A 14,383-nucleotide genomic window follows, 5' to 3' on the forward strand; every position below is an offset into this window, starting at 1 on the left:
ACATTGAGATCCGAGATTTTGTACTGATCGGCATTGCCTTGCAAGGGATGTTATGATTTTCATTTTGAAAAAAAAAAAAAAAAAAAACTTAGGAAGAAACATTTTAGATGAAGTTGTGAGGAGGAATGACGAAATGAAACTTAGAGATTTGCACTCATGATTTAGGTAGAATGTTCCGATTTGGGTTTTATCCTAAAGTTGATTGTGAAAAGAAACAAACATTTGACAATCTCATAAAGATTCTGTTAAAACAAATTGTTCATGTTTTGATTTATTTTCGAGAGTTTTTATTCTTTGCACCACGAGGGCGACCACGACCCCTTGCTTGTAGTGTTGAGGTTTTTCTCTGCACGACTTTTGAACAGCTCTTGCCATGATGTTGATCAACACTATTTCCAGTAGCTTCATCAATTGCTTCTATTGTCTTGATCTTGTTCTTGGCACCATCATTTTTGTTTTCATTATCTAAAGCCTCATTAATTTTCACCCATGCTTGGTTCTTTGGGTGCTTCAACATCCAAAGGGCAAGTTGCACACGACGATTTACGGAATCTAACTGCATTTAGTAAACAACAAAGTTATACAATAGGGGAAAAAAAACATCATATATTGCAATTAAAGTTGAATCATCTTACCTCATCTTTCAATGGATTATCATAGTTTATTATGTATCTGAGCATGAAAATGCCACAATCGAAGTTGTTTTGTTGAATGTGAATGTCATCTACATTGAAAACTGTGAATGAACATAACGACCATCCTTTCTTGAAACAGCTTTGGATTTCAGTGTCAAATATATTTCTCTAGTCTTTCCCCCTCTGCAGAACAAACCCATTTGCGGATAGTGACTCTCCCAGTCCTTGCACTTGTTCTCTTGTCATCCTTTCTAACATCAAAACCCATTGCTTTCGCATAAGCATAGTAAAAAGTCTCTGCTGCCTCAACAGTTACAAACTTCACGCCTATAATGTCTTCTGGAGCCAACTTATCGTATCTAATACCATTATATTCCAACTGATTGATGCCACTTTCAGACTCTTGCAAATTAGTGTCTGAAATCTCAGGTTGAGGTTCATCTAATGCATCCTGACTTGACATCTGAAACATATAACATGAAAATGAATATTGACAGAGACGTTTAAAATCCTCAAGGAACCAAGTGTCAGTTTTTTGTGTTCATATTACATCAAGTTGAATGAGTCCACATTTAGTCCAGAGATTTTCTTAGAAAGACACCATTAGAATCCGAATATTTAACTCTTGATAGGAAATTGCATAGACCATAAACATGACTATATATAGGATAAAATTTATCTGATGCTACCAGCAGCTATTGTCTTTTATAGAATGAGCTATAAATACGAATCCATATGGCAACTACAGGCAAGAATTAGACAATGATGACTATATTAAACGGATTCAAAATGATACAAATCTATCCAATATAAAAGGTGCAGCAAGAGACTGAGGTGCTATAAAGAAGTTTGAAGTGGCTTATTGTCACATATGGAAAGAAACTACTTCAATGCCGGCAACAATTGCCGTCCCCTGAAATAAACCTAGGTAAGTAATGACAAACTTTCAGTGATTTCAATCATCCCACCCATCTTATCCCCAATTATAATAAAGAAATGAGATATAACATGAGCATTCCTTGGACAATATGTGGTTGGTTTTATTAATTAAGGATCAATGAGGTCTGCAAGTTAATAGTTTTATTATGAACCAAAAGCTTTTCAGCACTACTCCAATCAGATGGAGATTACAGAAGCCATAGAACAACAAATATCAAGTATCTAAATGAGCCGTTTACATATATTGCGAAAATTGGATGATAATGATACGTGCTCACAAGTTGCTAATGAAACTGAATGCCTACTCACAACGGTAATATTATTAAAGACCACAGAATTCATAAGATACAAACAGAATGAAAACTATGAGCAACCTAATGAATCCAGATTACGTCCGGAGTCTACTTAACCACAAAGCATAATGATGCATAATAGTTACTCTATGCAGATGCATCGCATAAGTGGATATGGATTGGTATTAATTGCACTAGTCGCTGTTCTTCTGGCAATGGTGCTTTGTAGCATGTGCTACCTACTACGAAGAAAACTTAACAGAACAATCTGACCTTAACAGAACAATCTGACCTTAAGTCCTTTCGAGAACAATCTGACCAAGCCAACAACAGAAACAAGAACACCCAAATATCCAGAATTCCAGCTTCACCAAATTTCCAACTTTGCAACATTACGCCTTTACCAAATTCCCAGTTGATATCAGTAAGACAGAAATAAATTGAACAATACCAATTCAAAATTTCAATTTTCAATTTTCCAATTCAACCTCAGTTCAATAATTCCCATAATCCCAGATTCTCAATTTATCAGAACAAGAACATTGGAAGAAGTAAAAAACAAGAACTTACGTGGAGAACCCGTGGGCTGGAAGACTGGAGGAGCAGTGGAGTGGAGGAGCGCCGCGCACCGAGGCCCGACGCCGGAGGCACGGTGATGAACTGAGACCGACGGCAAATTGAGGCTATGAGGGTGAGACTGAGATTGAGAGAGCGAACTGAGAGAGCTTACGTGGAGAACCCGTGGGCTGGAAGACTGGAGGAGCAGTGGAGTGGAGGAGCGCCGCGCACCGAGGCCCGACGCCGGAGGCACGGTGATGAACTGAGACCGACGGCGAAGTGAGGAGAGAGCGAACTGAGAGAGCGAACCGTACGTTTGGGGTTTTTTTTTTTTTTTTTTAACAGGTTACCTTACCTGCTGAATAGGTTAATTATTTGTTGAATATCCATGACCATTAGATATATTACTGATCCAATGGTCACAAATATTCACAAAACCCCAGTATGGGATACCCCCCAGTACTGTAGAATTTTCCATGTTTTCTGTTTTCAATTCATCATCGAGTAGGTGGCACTAGCATAATTTTGAATAAAAATCCATCAAGTTTTAGTTGCGAGTTTCTTCAATTTGGGCATGTCACTCAGCAAACATGTCAAAATTTAATATCCGAAAACCACTATCTAGTTTTCAATATATAATGAATGTGATCCAATTTTAATTTTTTTTTCCTCAAGAAAACTAAGCAAAGTACTGTTATACACGGTAAAAATATTGAGCAAGTAAGACATCATTATACGTAATACTATAACTATTGACTTAGACACATAATAGAGTAAACTAATTAGATATCAATACAAATTTCTGCTACATCATCCATATCATTTTTTGTAGAATCAGAGCCATTTATCGATCATGTTGAGAATATATACATCCCACATAGGAAAAATGGGACATTGCCTATGAGTTTATAAGGGTTTGGGCCATTCCATCCATTGCCAATTGGTTTTGGATGTGAACCTCAGATTACTTTATCATGGTATCAGAGCAGACTACCCACGTGTGCATGCCTAACGGCCACACGGGCTCCACGTCACCCAAAAGTTGTCTACGTGTATGGCTTGAAAATTCGCCACACGTGCGGGGGCGTGTTGAGAATATATACATCCCACATGGGAAAAACGAGACATTGCCTATGACTTTATAAGAGTTTGGGCAACTCCATCAATTGCCAATTGGTTTTGGATCTGATGATTGTATAATTGCTCTATTCCTTATTCACTTCCACTCTCCTGAGCTAACTTTCCTTCCTGTACATATTGAAAACTTGAGTCATGAGTTACGTAGTGACCCGTTTTTCTTCTGGTTTGATAGTTAAGTAGTGACCCATAAATTCAGACAAAACAAGTTAACCATGGTTCAGAAATTAAGTGGTCCAAAAAAGAAGAAAAAAACAAATGAAGTTGGTGCGGACTGTTCTATGTTCATCATAGCACCGTTCAAATCACTGACCCAAAATAGTGAAATACAGTGAAAGAGAGAGAGAGTGAGTGAGTGAGCATCCAATTCTTTGTATAAAGACATCCCATTTGTTTTGTTGTTGGGACTTAAACAGAAAATAGTGCACACACAACCTCACCTTGAAAAAAATATTTGTAAAGAATTAAAGTAAAAGGAGGAATCTTTTTTCCAAATGCCACTGTCACTCGGCACTCGCATAGTAGAATCTTTGGTGGCTCAGCTTGCATCGTCGGTCATATATGACATCTGGGGTGAGTCTTTCAATCTTTTTTCTCTACTGAAATGATTTTTTTTTTTGACGAGACTACTGAAATGATTGTTTAAAGCTTCTTTTTCACGGTCAGTTATTCCCTGCTTCCTGTTGCATGCCACTCTTTGCTACTTTTACTGCTCTTCACACTTTCCACTTGTGTGATGCTCTGCATCTTTTGATATTCACTTCCATTTGTATTTTTCTGTGAAATGGAAGATGAGTTGAATATGCATTCTGATTTCTTAAGCTACTTTGATGGATTTTTCAGTGTAGATTGATTATTCTCAAGATTCTGGGTTTTCTGGGTTGCTCTATGACTGGAGTCTGGAGGTAACTATTTGCATGTTAGATGTAATTTTTTTTTTTCGTTTCAGATTTAGTTTCTGGGTAAATCCAAAATCTGTTGTTTGATTCTTGATGTTACTGCTGTTTGTTCAAATCAGTGTTTGGAGTGTAAGATCTTAGTAGTTGTCTTTTGTAACTCGTCAACTGTTGTTTCTTTTGTTGAGAGAAGAGCTAAAGGATTGTCTGAGTGAAGTTTCAATCTAAAAATTGTTCTGCTTTTTATGTGAGTTTAGACTTTTAGAACAAAACCTTTGTCAGTAAAGTTTGTGTTGAGATTTCAAGTATTCTTGCATTTATGTGTTGTGGTTATAATTAGACATGGCATTTCTTTGTAGAAGTTGTTGACTGGGAGGAATCAACAAAGTTCTCTTTCAACTCCAAAGTAAACCAAGAGTTTGTGATTCGTCCTCCCAATGGTTTCGAGATCTTATTCCAACTTACTTGACCTTACTTCTGGTGAATCCCTAACTTTTGGCCGTGAGAAGAAGAGGTTCCCGCGAGTTGCTACTGTTGCGGGAGTATTGTCTGAGCTAGATGATGATACCAGTAACAACAGTGTTGGCTCTGATGCTCCTTCGTCCATTTCTCAAGACCGGATGATCATAGTAGGGAATCAGCTTCCACTTCGGGCGCATAGAAGCGATGATGGGGAATGGTGCTTTAGCTGGGATGAGGATTCACTACTCTTGCAACTCAAAGATGGCCTTGGAGAAGATGTAGAAGTTATCTATATTGGTTGTCTAAAAGAAGAAATTGACCCGAGTGAGCAAGAGGATGTAGCCCAAACTTTGCTTGATACTTTTAAATGTGTCCCTGCATTTATCCCTCCAAACCTTTTCAGTAAATTTTATCATGGCTTCTGTAAGCAGCATTTGTGGCCTTTGTTTCACTACATGCTTCCTCTATCACCAGATCTCGGTGGCAGGTTTGATCGATCGCTGTGGCAAGCTTATGTTTCTGTGAACAAGATATTTGCAGATAAAGTGATGGAAGTTATTAGCCCGGATGAAGATTTTGTGTGGGTTCATGACTACCATTTGATGATTTTGCCAACATTCTTGAGGAAGAGGTTTAATAGGTTGAAGCTGGGATTCTTTCTCCATAGTCCATTCCCTTCGTCTGAGATATACAGAACACTTCCAGTAAGGGATGAGCTTCTAAGAGCACTTCTAAATTCTGATCTCATTGGCTTCCATACTTTTGATTATGCTAGGCACTTCCTTTCTTGTTGTAGTAGAATGCTTGGCCTCTCATATCAATCGAAGAGGGGATACATTGGGCTCGAGTATTATGGCCGCACAGTAAGCATTAAGATTCTTCCTGTTGGGATACATATAGGCCAGCTTCAATCTGTGTTGAATCTGCCAGAGACTGAATCTAAGGTTGCTGAGCTGCAAGATCAATTTAGGGGGAAAACTGTTTTGCTTGGGGTTGATGACATGGACATCTTTAAGGGAATTAGCTTGAAACTTTTGGCTATGGAGCAATTGCTTATACAACATCCTGATAAGAGGGGTAAAGTTGTTCTTATTCAAATTGCTAACCCGGCAAGGGGCCGGGGGAAAGATGTCCTGGAGGTCCAGTTAGAAACTGATGCCACAGTGAAGAGGATCAATGAGACATTTGGGAAGCAAGGATATAGTCCAGTGGTCTTGATCGATACCCCACTTCAGTTTTTTGAGCGAATTGCTTATTATGTTATTGCAGAGTGTTGTCTTGTTACAGCAGTGAGGGACGGGATGAATCTTATACCCTATGAGTACATAATATGCCGCCAAGGAAATGAGAAGCTGAATGAGACTTTAGGACTAAACCCAACAACCCCAAAGAAAAGCATGCTTGTGGTTTCTGAGTTTATTGGGTGTTCTCCATCACTAAGCGGAGCAATTCGAGTTAACCCATGGAACATTGATGCTGTAGTTGAAGCTATGGATTCTGCTCTTATGATCCCAGAAGGAGAAAAACAGTTGCGGCATGAGAAGCATTATAGGTATGTCAGTACACATGATGTTGCATATTGGGCACGTAGTTTCTTACAGGATCTTGAAAGGGCATGTAAGGATCACATGAGGAGGAGATGCTGGGGAATTGGTTTTGGTTTAGGGTTCAGGGTAATTGCTTTGGATCCAAATTTCAGAAAGCTTTCAGTTGAGCATATTGTTTCAGCTTACAAGAGGACGAAATGTCGAGCAATTCTCTTGGATTATGATGGTGCTATGATGCTGCCGGGTTCAATTATTACCACACCTAATTCAGAGGCTATTGGAATCTTGAACAATTTATGCAATGACCCGAGGAATGTTGTATTTCTTGTTAGTGGGAAAGACAGGAAGACTTTAACTGAATGGTTCTCTTCTTGTGGGAAGCTTGGGATTGCAGCAGAGCATGGCTTTTTTGTGAGGTATGTGCCTTTTTGTTATTGTGGGTTTTGTTATTATTATTATAACCCATCAATTAAACACATTTTTAGTTTTTGGCAGGGTTTGATAAAGAGCATAAATAAACAAAATAAGATATTTCATTTGTCGATGTAGCATACATTTCTGATCTTTTTGTTTATCTTCTGGGTGTTTTGGACTCTTTGCTAATTGCTGATGCTGTTCCACTCACTAATGCATGTGATCTTGATTTGTGGTGTCTCTTTCTTTCTTTGTTTTTTATTTTTTGTAGTATTTTATTTTTATTTTTTTTATCAATAGTAATTAACTGACACAATGAAGGGAAAGAAGAGTGGCATAAACTAGAGACTTTATGCTCTCCATCTCTTTTAATTATTACTAAAACAGGAGTATGACTTGTTTTCCCAGTATGTAAACCCTGGAACTTCCTCCTTCTGAGATGAATTACTATTAGGTATAAGCTTTAAAGCATTTAAGATTGAAGTAGTGTTGGATCTGGCTCACTTTAGTTTCAGTAGTGATGGTCTAAGCTTATTCTTTGTAGTAGTATTGAATTCTGACAGCTTGTGTCGGCAGTTAGAGATGGATTTATATATAGTAAACAAGAGTCATACATAACATAGAAGGGTGAAAAGGAGCAGTGAAATTAGGATAGTTATGAAATGTGGATAGTTCTCTGGAACTGGAATATATAGTCTCTTTCTGGGAGAACTCATTCTATGTGATATCTACACAGCCCTTAGAATGAAAACATGAAAAGTCCTAATAGATGTTGTACTGGATAAAACTAGAATCCATATGGTACAAAACCAAGACTCTGTAGCCAAATCATACTCATCAAGTCACCATGCTAAGTTTGTTTGTTTGGGTTGCTATATTCTCTCTCCCAATCAAAGACATTTGCTGCCTTGAATGCTCAAAATGTTCATTGTGTCAATAAAATGCATTGTTACTGCTCCCAAGTCCTAGTACTAAATGGTAGTCCTTGTTGCTTTGGTTAAGTTTAGTCAAGAGCAACCTCATATCAGCTTCTGGTTTAAGGTTGTTTGGGAATTTTTGCTGTCAATATATCTAGAGATGAGTACTGTTTCATTAGGCTTAACACAGAGGATAGACCCAATCACCTTAATTTTGATAACTTTTCTCTAATGTGATAATTTTATTTTATCATTAATAAATTAAGGGAATGAAGAATGAGGTAGAGCTGCATTTTCTATAAATTAAAGTCATTATCAGCTCCGCTACTGTAATGCAATATCTAGTTCTTAGAGTGGGATATATATCTGAAAATTCCTTTCTTTGGTGGGATGGCTTCTTTGCGTTGACTGTTGAGTTCTATTATTTTTTTCAGGACAAATCATAATGCTGATTGGGAAACGTGCTTCTCTGTTCCTGATTTTGATTGGAAACAGATTGCTGAACCAGTAATGCAGTTATACACTGAAACAACTGATGGTTCTAATATAGAGGCTAAAGAAAGTGCTCTTGTTTGGAATTACCAGTATGCAGATCCAGATTTTGGCTTCTGTCAGGCTAAGGAGCTTCTGGATCACCTGGAAAGTGTTCTTGCCAATGAGCCAGTTTCTGTCAAAAGTGGCCAGCACATTGTAGAAGTTAAACCTCAGGTTAGTGGCTCTTTTTCTCCTGTCAATTTACATGGTCGTTGCCATTCATTTCTAAGATGTGGTCTTCATTAGTGTTTAGCATGATACAATTAAGTAAACTCTTCTTTGAGTGTGTGTGTGTGTGTAAGGCTCTATTGAAGACCTCTAAAATGAGGACTTCATGACGACTAGTGAATTGAGAGGCATACTCCCTTTATTTAAGATTTGTTTGTTGTCTGGTCCATAGGGTGTCAACAAGGGCCTTGTGGCAGAACGCCTCCTCTTAACAATGAAACAGAAGGCAATGCTCCCAGACTTTGTTCTCTGCATTGGGGATGACAGGTCCGATGAAGACATGTTTGAAGTGATAATGAGTGCAAGGGACTCTCTCTCTCCAGTCTCTGAAGTGTTTGCTTGCACTGTTGGTCGGAAGCCCAGCAAGGCCAAGTACTTCTTGGAAGACACAACTGAGATTGTGAGAATGTTACAGGTCCTTGCCAATGCTTCAGAGCAGGCGGCTAGAAGTACCCCACAACCTTCTCAGCGAGTGGTTACTGTAGAAAGCAAATAGATTATTCATTGTCTCTCCCTCTCTGCAAAACCTCCGACAAGCATGGGTTTCTTTCTTAAAGATATTCAGATGCTGGTCAATTTGGAGTTTTGGTTGGGTTGAGATCGATGGTTTGAAAGTATTAATCTTTCTTGTCCATCAGATACAAAAATATGTTATTGTGCCAAGTTGTTGCAAAGCTTATGTTAGTGAGATTGTGAGAGCTAGTAGCTAAATTGTTAACTGTTAACAGTCTTGCTGGTGTTTACAGGGTGTGTATATGATTTTTTTTATGTGTTATTTGGTGCTATTTTGATCAAGTCCCACATGTACCAGCTTCTTTGTCAGTTGAGTGTTCCAAGTAGTTCTTGATTTCATAATCCGTTTCTCTGAAAAGATGACCCGATTTTATCTGTTCCAACACTATGCATGTCTTCGATAATCCATGTCTGCCGACAATTAAAATGTGAAACAAGTTACCATATAAAAATCGGCGACTTTTGTAAGATGAAAAATTGAATGGACGTGGGGTGCTTGAACAATGATCTTGAATAACTTGGATCATGAGAGACGAATATTTTAATCTACTACATTGAAATTTTTGACTGTCGGAGGTAACTTCAGTGGATATGTTGGTGCGGAAAAATTTGGTAGCAGATATCCTCATCTACGTTTGTAGACCCCCATATTTTTTCTTGTTTATTTTATTTTGTAGTATAACGTATGAGATTACGTATTCGTAAGGTACAAAAGCATTCGCGCTTAGGTTAAGACTTTAAAGGATTAAGAATTTAGAGAAAATACTGAGGCTTAGGACAAGCCCGGAAAATTTTCCCGAAAGGATTCGGTGAAGTGTTGGAGAAATAAGGAAAGCTGTGGCGGCAACTAGCGGGAGAAGACTTCTATTTTGTTTTTTTGGACAAAGGTTTTTGGATCGGGGAGCCAGTCACCAACCCATAAACAATATGAACTACTCGTGGCCCATAGGAACCCAACTAACATATGGATCCAGCGCCAATTACCACGTGAGAGCAGTCAGATCTCGTTGACCCAAGATTTTCTACCTTAAAAGCCAGCAGATCATCCGACAGTCAGGCCTCGTGATGACCCAAACTCTCTTAAAGTTGACACTCTTACAAGCGTCACATGGGTTCTGAAGTGTACTAAGCAACCTACAATGAGAGATTTGTGAATGTTGGGGCTCGAACTTGGGTGAGGATTCCACTCAAATAAGTGCCTTGCCATTCCTGCCAACCCTCATTGACACGGGAGAAGATTTATGCTCTTCCCCTAGGGGTTGCCTTTTTTGAACCGAAAATTGAAAAACCACAGTGAGTTAATCCGCATTGACAAAAATTAATCGAAGTCGAACCGAATCGAGGCTTGTGGTGCAGCTTTCAGTAGTGCTTATGATAAACCGACACAAAACGAATTGAACCAATATAAAATAACTAGTTAAAATTTTATATGATAGGAGATTAATTCCTATCGAAAAGTAATTTCTATTATAGGTTCTCAAGCTCTAAATCATTGTTACTCTAACTAGACTTTAATTTCTTTGTGTTTAATTTCCTATTGTTACTTTTAATTTCTTTAAGTTGTAACTTAATTATAATTGTATTTACTTGTTTGTTTTCATATATCTTATAGATTTAAATTATAGAATAAGGTATAATATATTCAATTTTACCGTCTTGTTGGTCTTTCTATATTGTTTATGTTAGTTACTAATTATATAAAGTTATAATTGGAAAAGTAAATTTTTTGTTATTAAAGATAAGGATTAAATCATTAAAGTCAGCGCGGTTAAAATTAGTCGAAATCGAGCCGAATTGAACTAAACTGATATATCGGTTAATCGGTACGATTCATTTATTGAATTTTCAATGCAGTTTTAGTTAGTACCGAAAAACTAAACCGATCGAACTGAGTCCACCCATACTTCCCCAATTGTAAATTTATCCAAACCGAAAATGCAAGAAACTCACTTCTTTCCCACTACAAATAGCAAACAATTTTCCTCCAAAACTCCAATCCCGAGAACTTCATACTTCCCAACCTTCTACACCAAAACCTCTTTTCAGATATTCAAATCCTTGAAACCCTAAATCTGATCACCTCCATGTCGGAATTGTGTGGCTTAATACAAACCAAAATATGAAAATAACAAAGTCTCACATCTGAAAAGAGACACAATAACAAAATGACTCGATAATAGTTGTGTTTAGTTGGTAGTGGGTTAGCAGTATTTTCCCCTCTGGCATTGGTTGTTTGATGGTAGGTTTGAATGGCGGGAGAGCTTGCGGGGGGTTGGTGGTCCTTTGCAGTTCAGATTTCGTGTATGGGAGATTTAACGATATTTGTATCTTTCCAGTGGCATGAGCTACTGAAGGTCTTGTGACGGCTGCTTGAGGAAGAGAAGTGGGCCGTGCCAGCCTTTTCTTTGTTTCTGTTTTTTATTAGAGTTTTAGTTTTGGTCCAAAACCAGTAAGTCTCTACTTTCTCAATCTAGGGTCGGGTCAATTTGCAGTGCTAGTGTTATGGTGTCAGTGTCGTTACTACTTAATTACTTGGGATGAATTGACTGACCCCTGCACCACCAACATCAACCCTTGCCCTAAAGAGAAAACCTTGATTCTGGGCTTACTATGAAAGGTTGTTATATACTTTTGGGCTTAAGGTACTAATATCAATCCTTATCTTTAGAAAATACTTCGTCTTTGGCTCAGTCCTTATTTTCGGAGGTAATAACAAAGGTGAACCAAATTATCATACTTGTGTCCCAATTGAAGATCCTAGATTTTGTTTAACAGTTTGGGATGCGGATATCCGAGTTCAATCAGTTTTCGACCCAGATCAAACACTCTTTGGCTGTCGTAACAAGGATGTGAGTATATGGTACTTGTTCGCCGGTTATAGAATTATTAGGGCTCTGAGTTCGATGGTTTTATATGTAAAGTTTCAGGTGCTGGTACTGTTTCTATTGAGCTTAAATACTGATAGCTGGAATTATTTTAAGTATCTTTTATACCGTACTCCTAAAAGGAAAAAGTTTATATACAATTTTGATATTTAATATATGACAATATCCCTAACTGATAAAAATAGTAGGGACAATTTTTTTTTTTTTTTTTCAGAGTAAATAATAAAAAAACTTTCTCTTCCTCTGACCTAGAATGCCACTTGCTCAATCTTGCGTAGAGGTATTGCCTGTCCGACAGCGCGTCGTCGTCGGATGGGCTAGTGGGGACTGAATGGCCGCTAGTAAGTGGTCCAGTCGGAGAAAAGGTTGCGGGGGGATGACAGCGCTTTCTAGATCATTTGGAGATATTGATGGGGAAGGGCAGTGGTGGTACGTTGGAGGGCGGGCAGGTAGGATCGGTCTCGTTCTATCCTAGAGCGGAGCACGGACGGCCTAGTGGTTGGTTCGAGTTGAGGTCACAGGATCGAAGGTCTCTTGGTGGTGATGACCGAGTTGCGGGCTTCATGTATATATTTGATTCATGTTTTCTATTGTGATTTCATGTTCTTATTGTATTAAAGTAACTTTGTACACGACATCTTTTAATGCGAAGAATTTGCATGTAGTTCAAAAATGATAGTCTTTTTTCATAACATCAACCAAAATGGCCTTTTCCCCATGCAAAATGTCCAAACCACTATCCATTTATGGCTTTTATTGCAAGATTTGGCAACATTTTTATGCAATATCATAATTTTCATTCATTACCATAAAGTTCCATGCCATTTATTTCATCTTGCTGTGACTTTTGACGGTTAGAAGGGTTTGCATAAGATCCTTTTTAAACTCGTATTCCTTCCATCAGAATTTGGCTATGAGTTAAAGTTCTCGTCAATAAAGAGATAATTTAAACATTTTTTTTCGTACTTTCTGACCTAGCAGAGCGCTCTGCTAGGGTTTGTGGTGTGGCGGCTCTACTTTGTCGTCGTGACCTATACCTACTCCATTCATGGAGAAAATTTCAGGCTTCGGCCTCTTCCTTTGTGTCTTCGTTGTCTTCGGAGGCAGTGCGTCTGTTGTGAGGAATTTGGGCGCTGCTGGGGCTGTGTCGGTGGGCCAACATACTGTTGCCACGGGATCGGAGGTTGGCGGCGCCTTCTGGGAGGAGTGGGATCCGGGTAGAAGCCACGGTGCTCTATGTGGGTTGCCTCGTCCCAGCAGTGCTGCTGTCGCGGTGGTGAATCGGTGGGTGCGAAAGAGGGTTTTCCTCTGGACGGATTGCATGTCGCTGTCGGTGTCGTGCCCCACTTGTGGATCTATGCTTGGTGGTGTTGGCGACCGTTTCTGGGTGCCCGACGTTCTTCGTTGCCATGGTGGTGAGGCAGAAGACGGCCCATCGATTGGCGGCTTGATTTGGACTGGGTGTGTCACCGGCGACAGGGTCGTATGCCCAGATGTAGTGGGTTCTGGGAGACGGTTTAGTGGATTATGGGCTCAAGTTGTTTTGGACTTGGGCCGGAGAAGCACTGGGTGGATAGGAGCAACACATTTTGGGCCTCCACAGTTTTGGATCCGAATTTGGGATCCAGGTAGGTTTTGCAAATGGTTTCGGATCTGGGATCCGGGTGGACGATGGGCTTGGACTGCAACCCATTATCTTTTGTGGGCTGTTTGCTTTTTACGATGGAATGGGGCTCCTGTGCTTTATTGGTATTGGATCCAGGACCCTATTCTATGGTATTTGTTCGTGAAAGATCGTCTGCCAACATGGCCATGTTCTGACAACCTTGGCCGGCTTCGATCTTTAGATGGGAGAGTGCCTTCATTCCGACGCCAAGTTGATTTTTGTCAATTTGTGCGTTGGAGTTCGATGGGTAGTCAAACCACCGACTACTCAATTCACTACACGGCTACAATCCGTAGTGTAAAATCAGCGCTGCGTCTCGACGTTGCTGCTCTTGCATTTTTAAGTTTTTTTTATTTCTTATGTAATTTTCTTTTCGTACAGTTTTAATTCCTTATTGATGTCTTTTTTTGACATCGTTTCGTTGTAATCTTTATTTTCAATAAATGGTTGACCTCCTTCGATTAAAAAAAAAAAATAGTTTCATGCCATAATTTTGCATCATTTCATAAACGTTGACAGTGTTCTGTAAATGAGAAGTAGTTTGGATAGTTCACGTGGCAAAAAAGTCATTTTTGTTGATGTTATGAAAGACACCATTTCGTTCACCAACTATACATGTATTATGTCCATTTTAGATTCTGTTTAATATAAACGATTTTAAAAGGTAAGATATAGATAGATATATGTTGTGTGGTTTAAACTGTCTTCTCTCATAAATCTTATGTTCATTAGTTCATCTTCTCTGTACCTTTCTTATTG

The 14,383-nt window shown here is 38.8% G+C and overlaps 3 protein-coding genes across 6 annotated transcripts; 1 reads left to right on the forward strand and 2 right to left on the reverse strand.

Annotated features, from left to right (window-relative positions):
* Nucleotides 1–137: 137 nt before the first annotated feature.
* Nucleotides 138–789, reverse strand: LOC133706849 (uncharacterized). The gene is made up of 2 exons (XM_062132402.1): nt 636–789; nt 138–556 (listed from the first exon to the last, which is right to left on the reverse strand). Exons 1-2 carry the CDS (start codon nt 678–680, stop codon nt 272–274), a joined length of 330 nt encoding a protein of 109 aa, XP_061988386.1. The 5' UTR covers nt 681–789; the 3' UTR covers nt 138–271.
* On the reverse strand, nt 787–2,423 carry LOC133706848 (uncharacterized). Its single transcript, XM_062132401.1, has 2 exons — nt 2,141–2,423; nt 787–1,098 (listed from the first exon to the last, which is right to left on the reverse strand). The coding sequence occupies exons 1-2, from the start codon at nt 2,258–2,260 to the stop codon at nt 790–792; spliced, it is 429 nt and encodes a 142-aa protein (XP_061988385.1). The 5' UTR covers nt 2,261–2,423; the 3' UTR covers nt 787–789.
* Nucleotides 2,424–3,987: 1,564 nt separating this feature from the next.
* LOC133743164 (alpha,alpha-trehalose-phosphate synthase [UDP-forming] 5) lies at nt 3,988–9,355 on the forward strand. 4 transcript variants are annotated; one of them, XM_062170993.1, is made up of 5 exons: nt 3,995–4,135; nt 4,406–4,467; nt 4,818–6,883; nt 8,233–8,506; nt 8,733–9,355. In XM_062170993.1, exons 3-5 carry the CDS (start codon nt 4,896–4,898, stop codon nt 9,054–9,056), a joined length of 2,586 nt encoding a protein of 861 aa, XP_062026977.1. In that variant the 5' UTR covers nt 3,995–4,135; nt 4,406–4,467; nt 4,818–4,895; the 3' UTR covers nt 9,057–9,355. The 4 variants fall into 4 exon arrangements, with proteins under 4 accessions (XP_062026979.1, XP_062026977.1, XP_062026978.1 ...); XM_062170994.1 differs by lacking the exon at nt 3,995–4,135 and adding an exon at nt 4,191–4,223; XM_062170995.1 differs by lacking the exon at nt 4,406–4,467 and having other exon boundaries at nt 3,988–4,135.
* The last annotated feature ends 5,028 nt before the right edge of the window (nt 9,356–14,383 follow it).

Source organism: Rosa rugosa, chromosome 4, assembly GCF_958449725.1.
Source record: "Rosa rugosa chromosome 4, drRosRugo1.1, whole genome shotgun sequence".
Lineage (NCBI taxonomy): Eukaryota > Viridiplantae > Streptophyta > Magnoliopsida > Rosales > Rosaceae > Rosa > Rosa rugosa.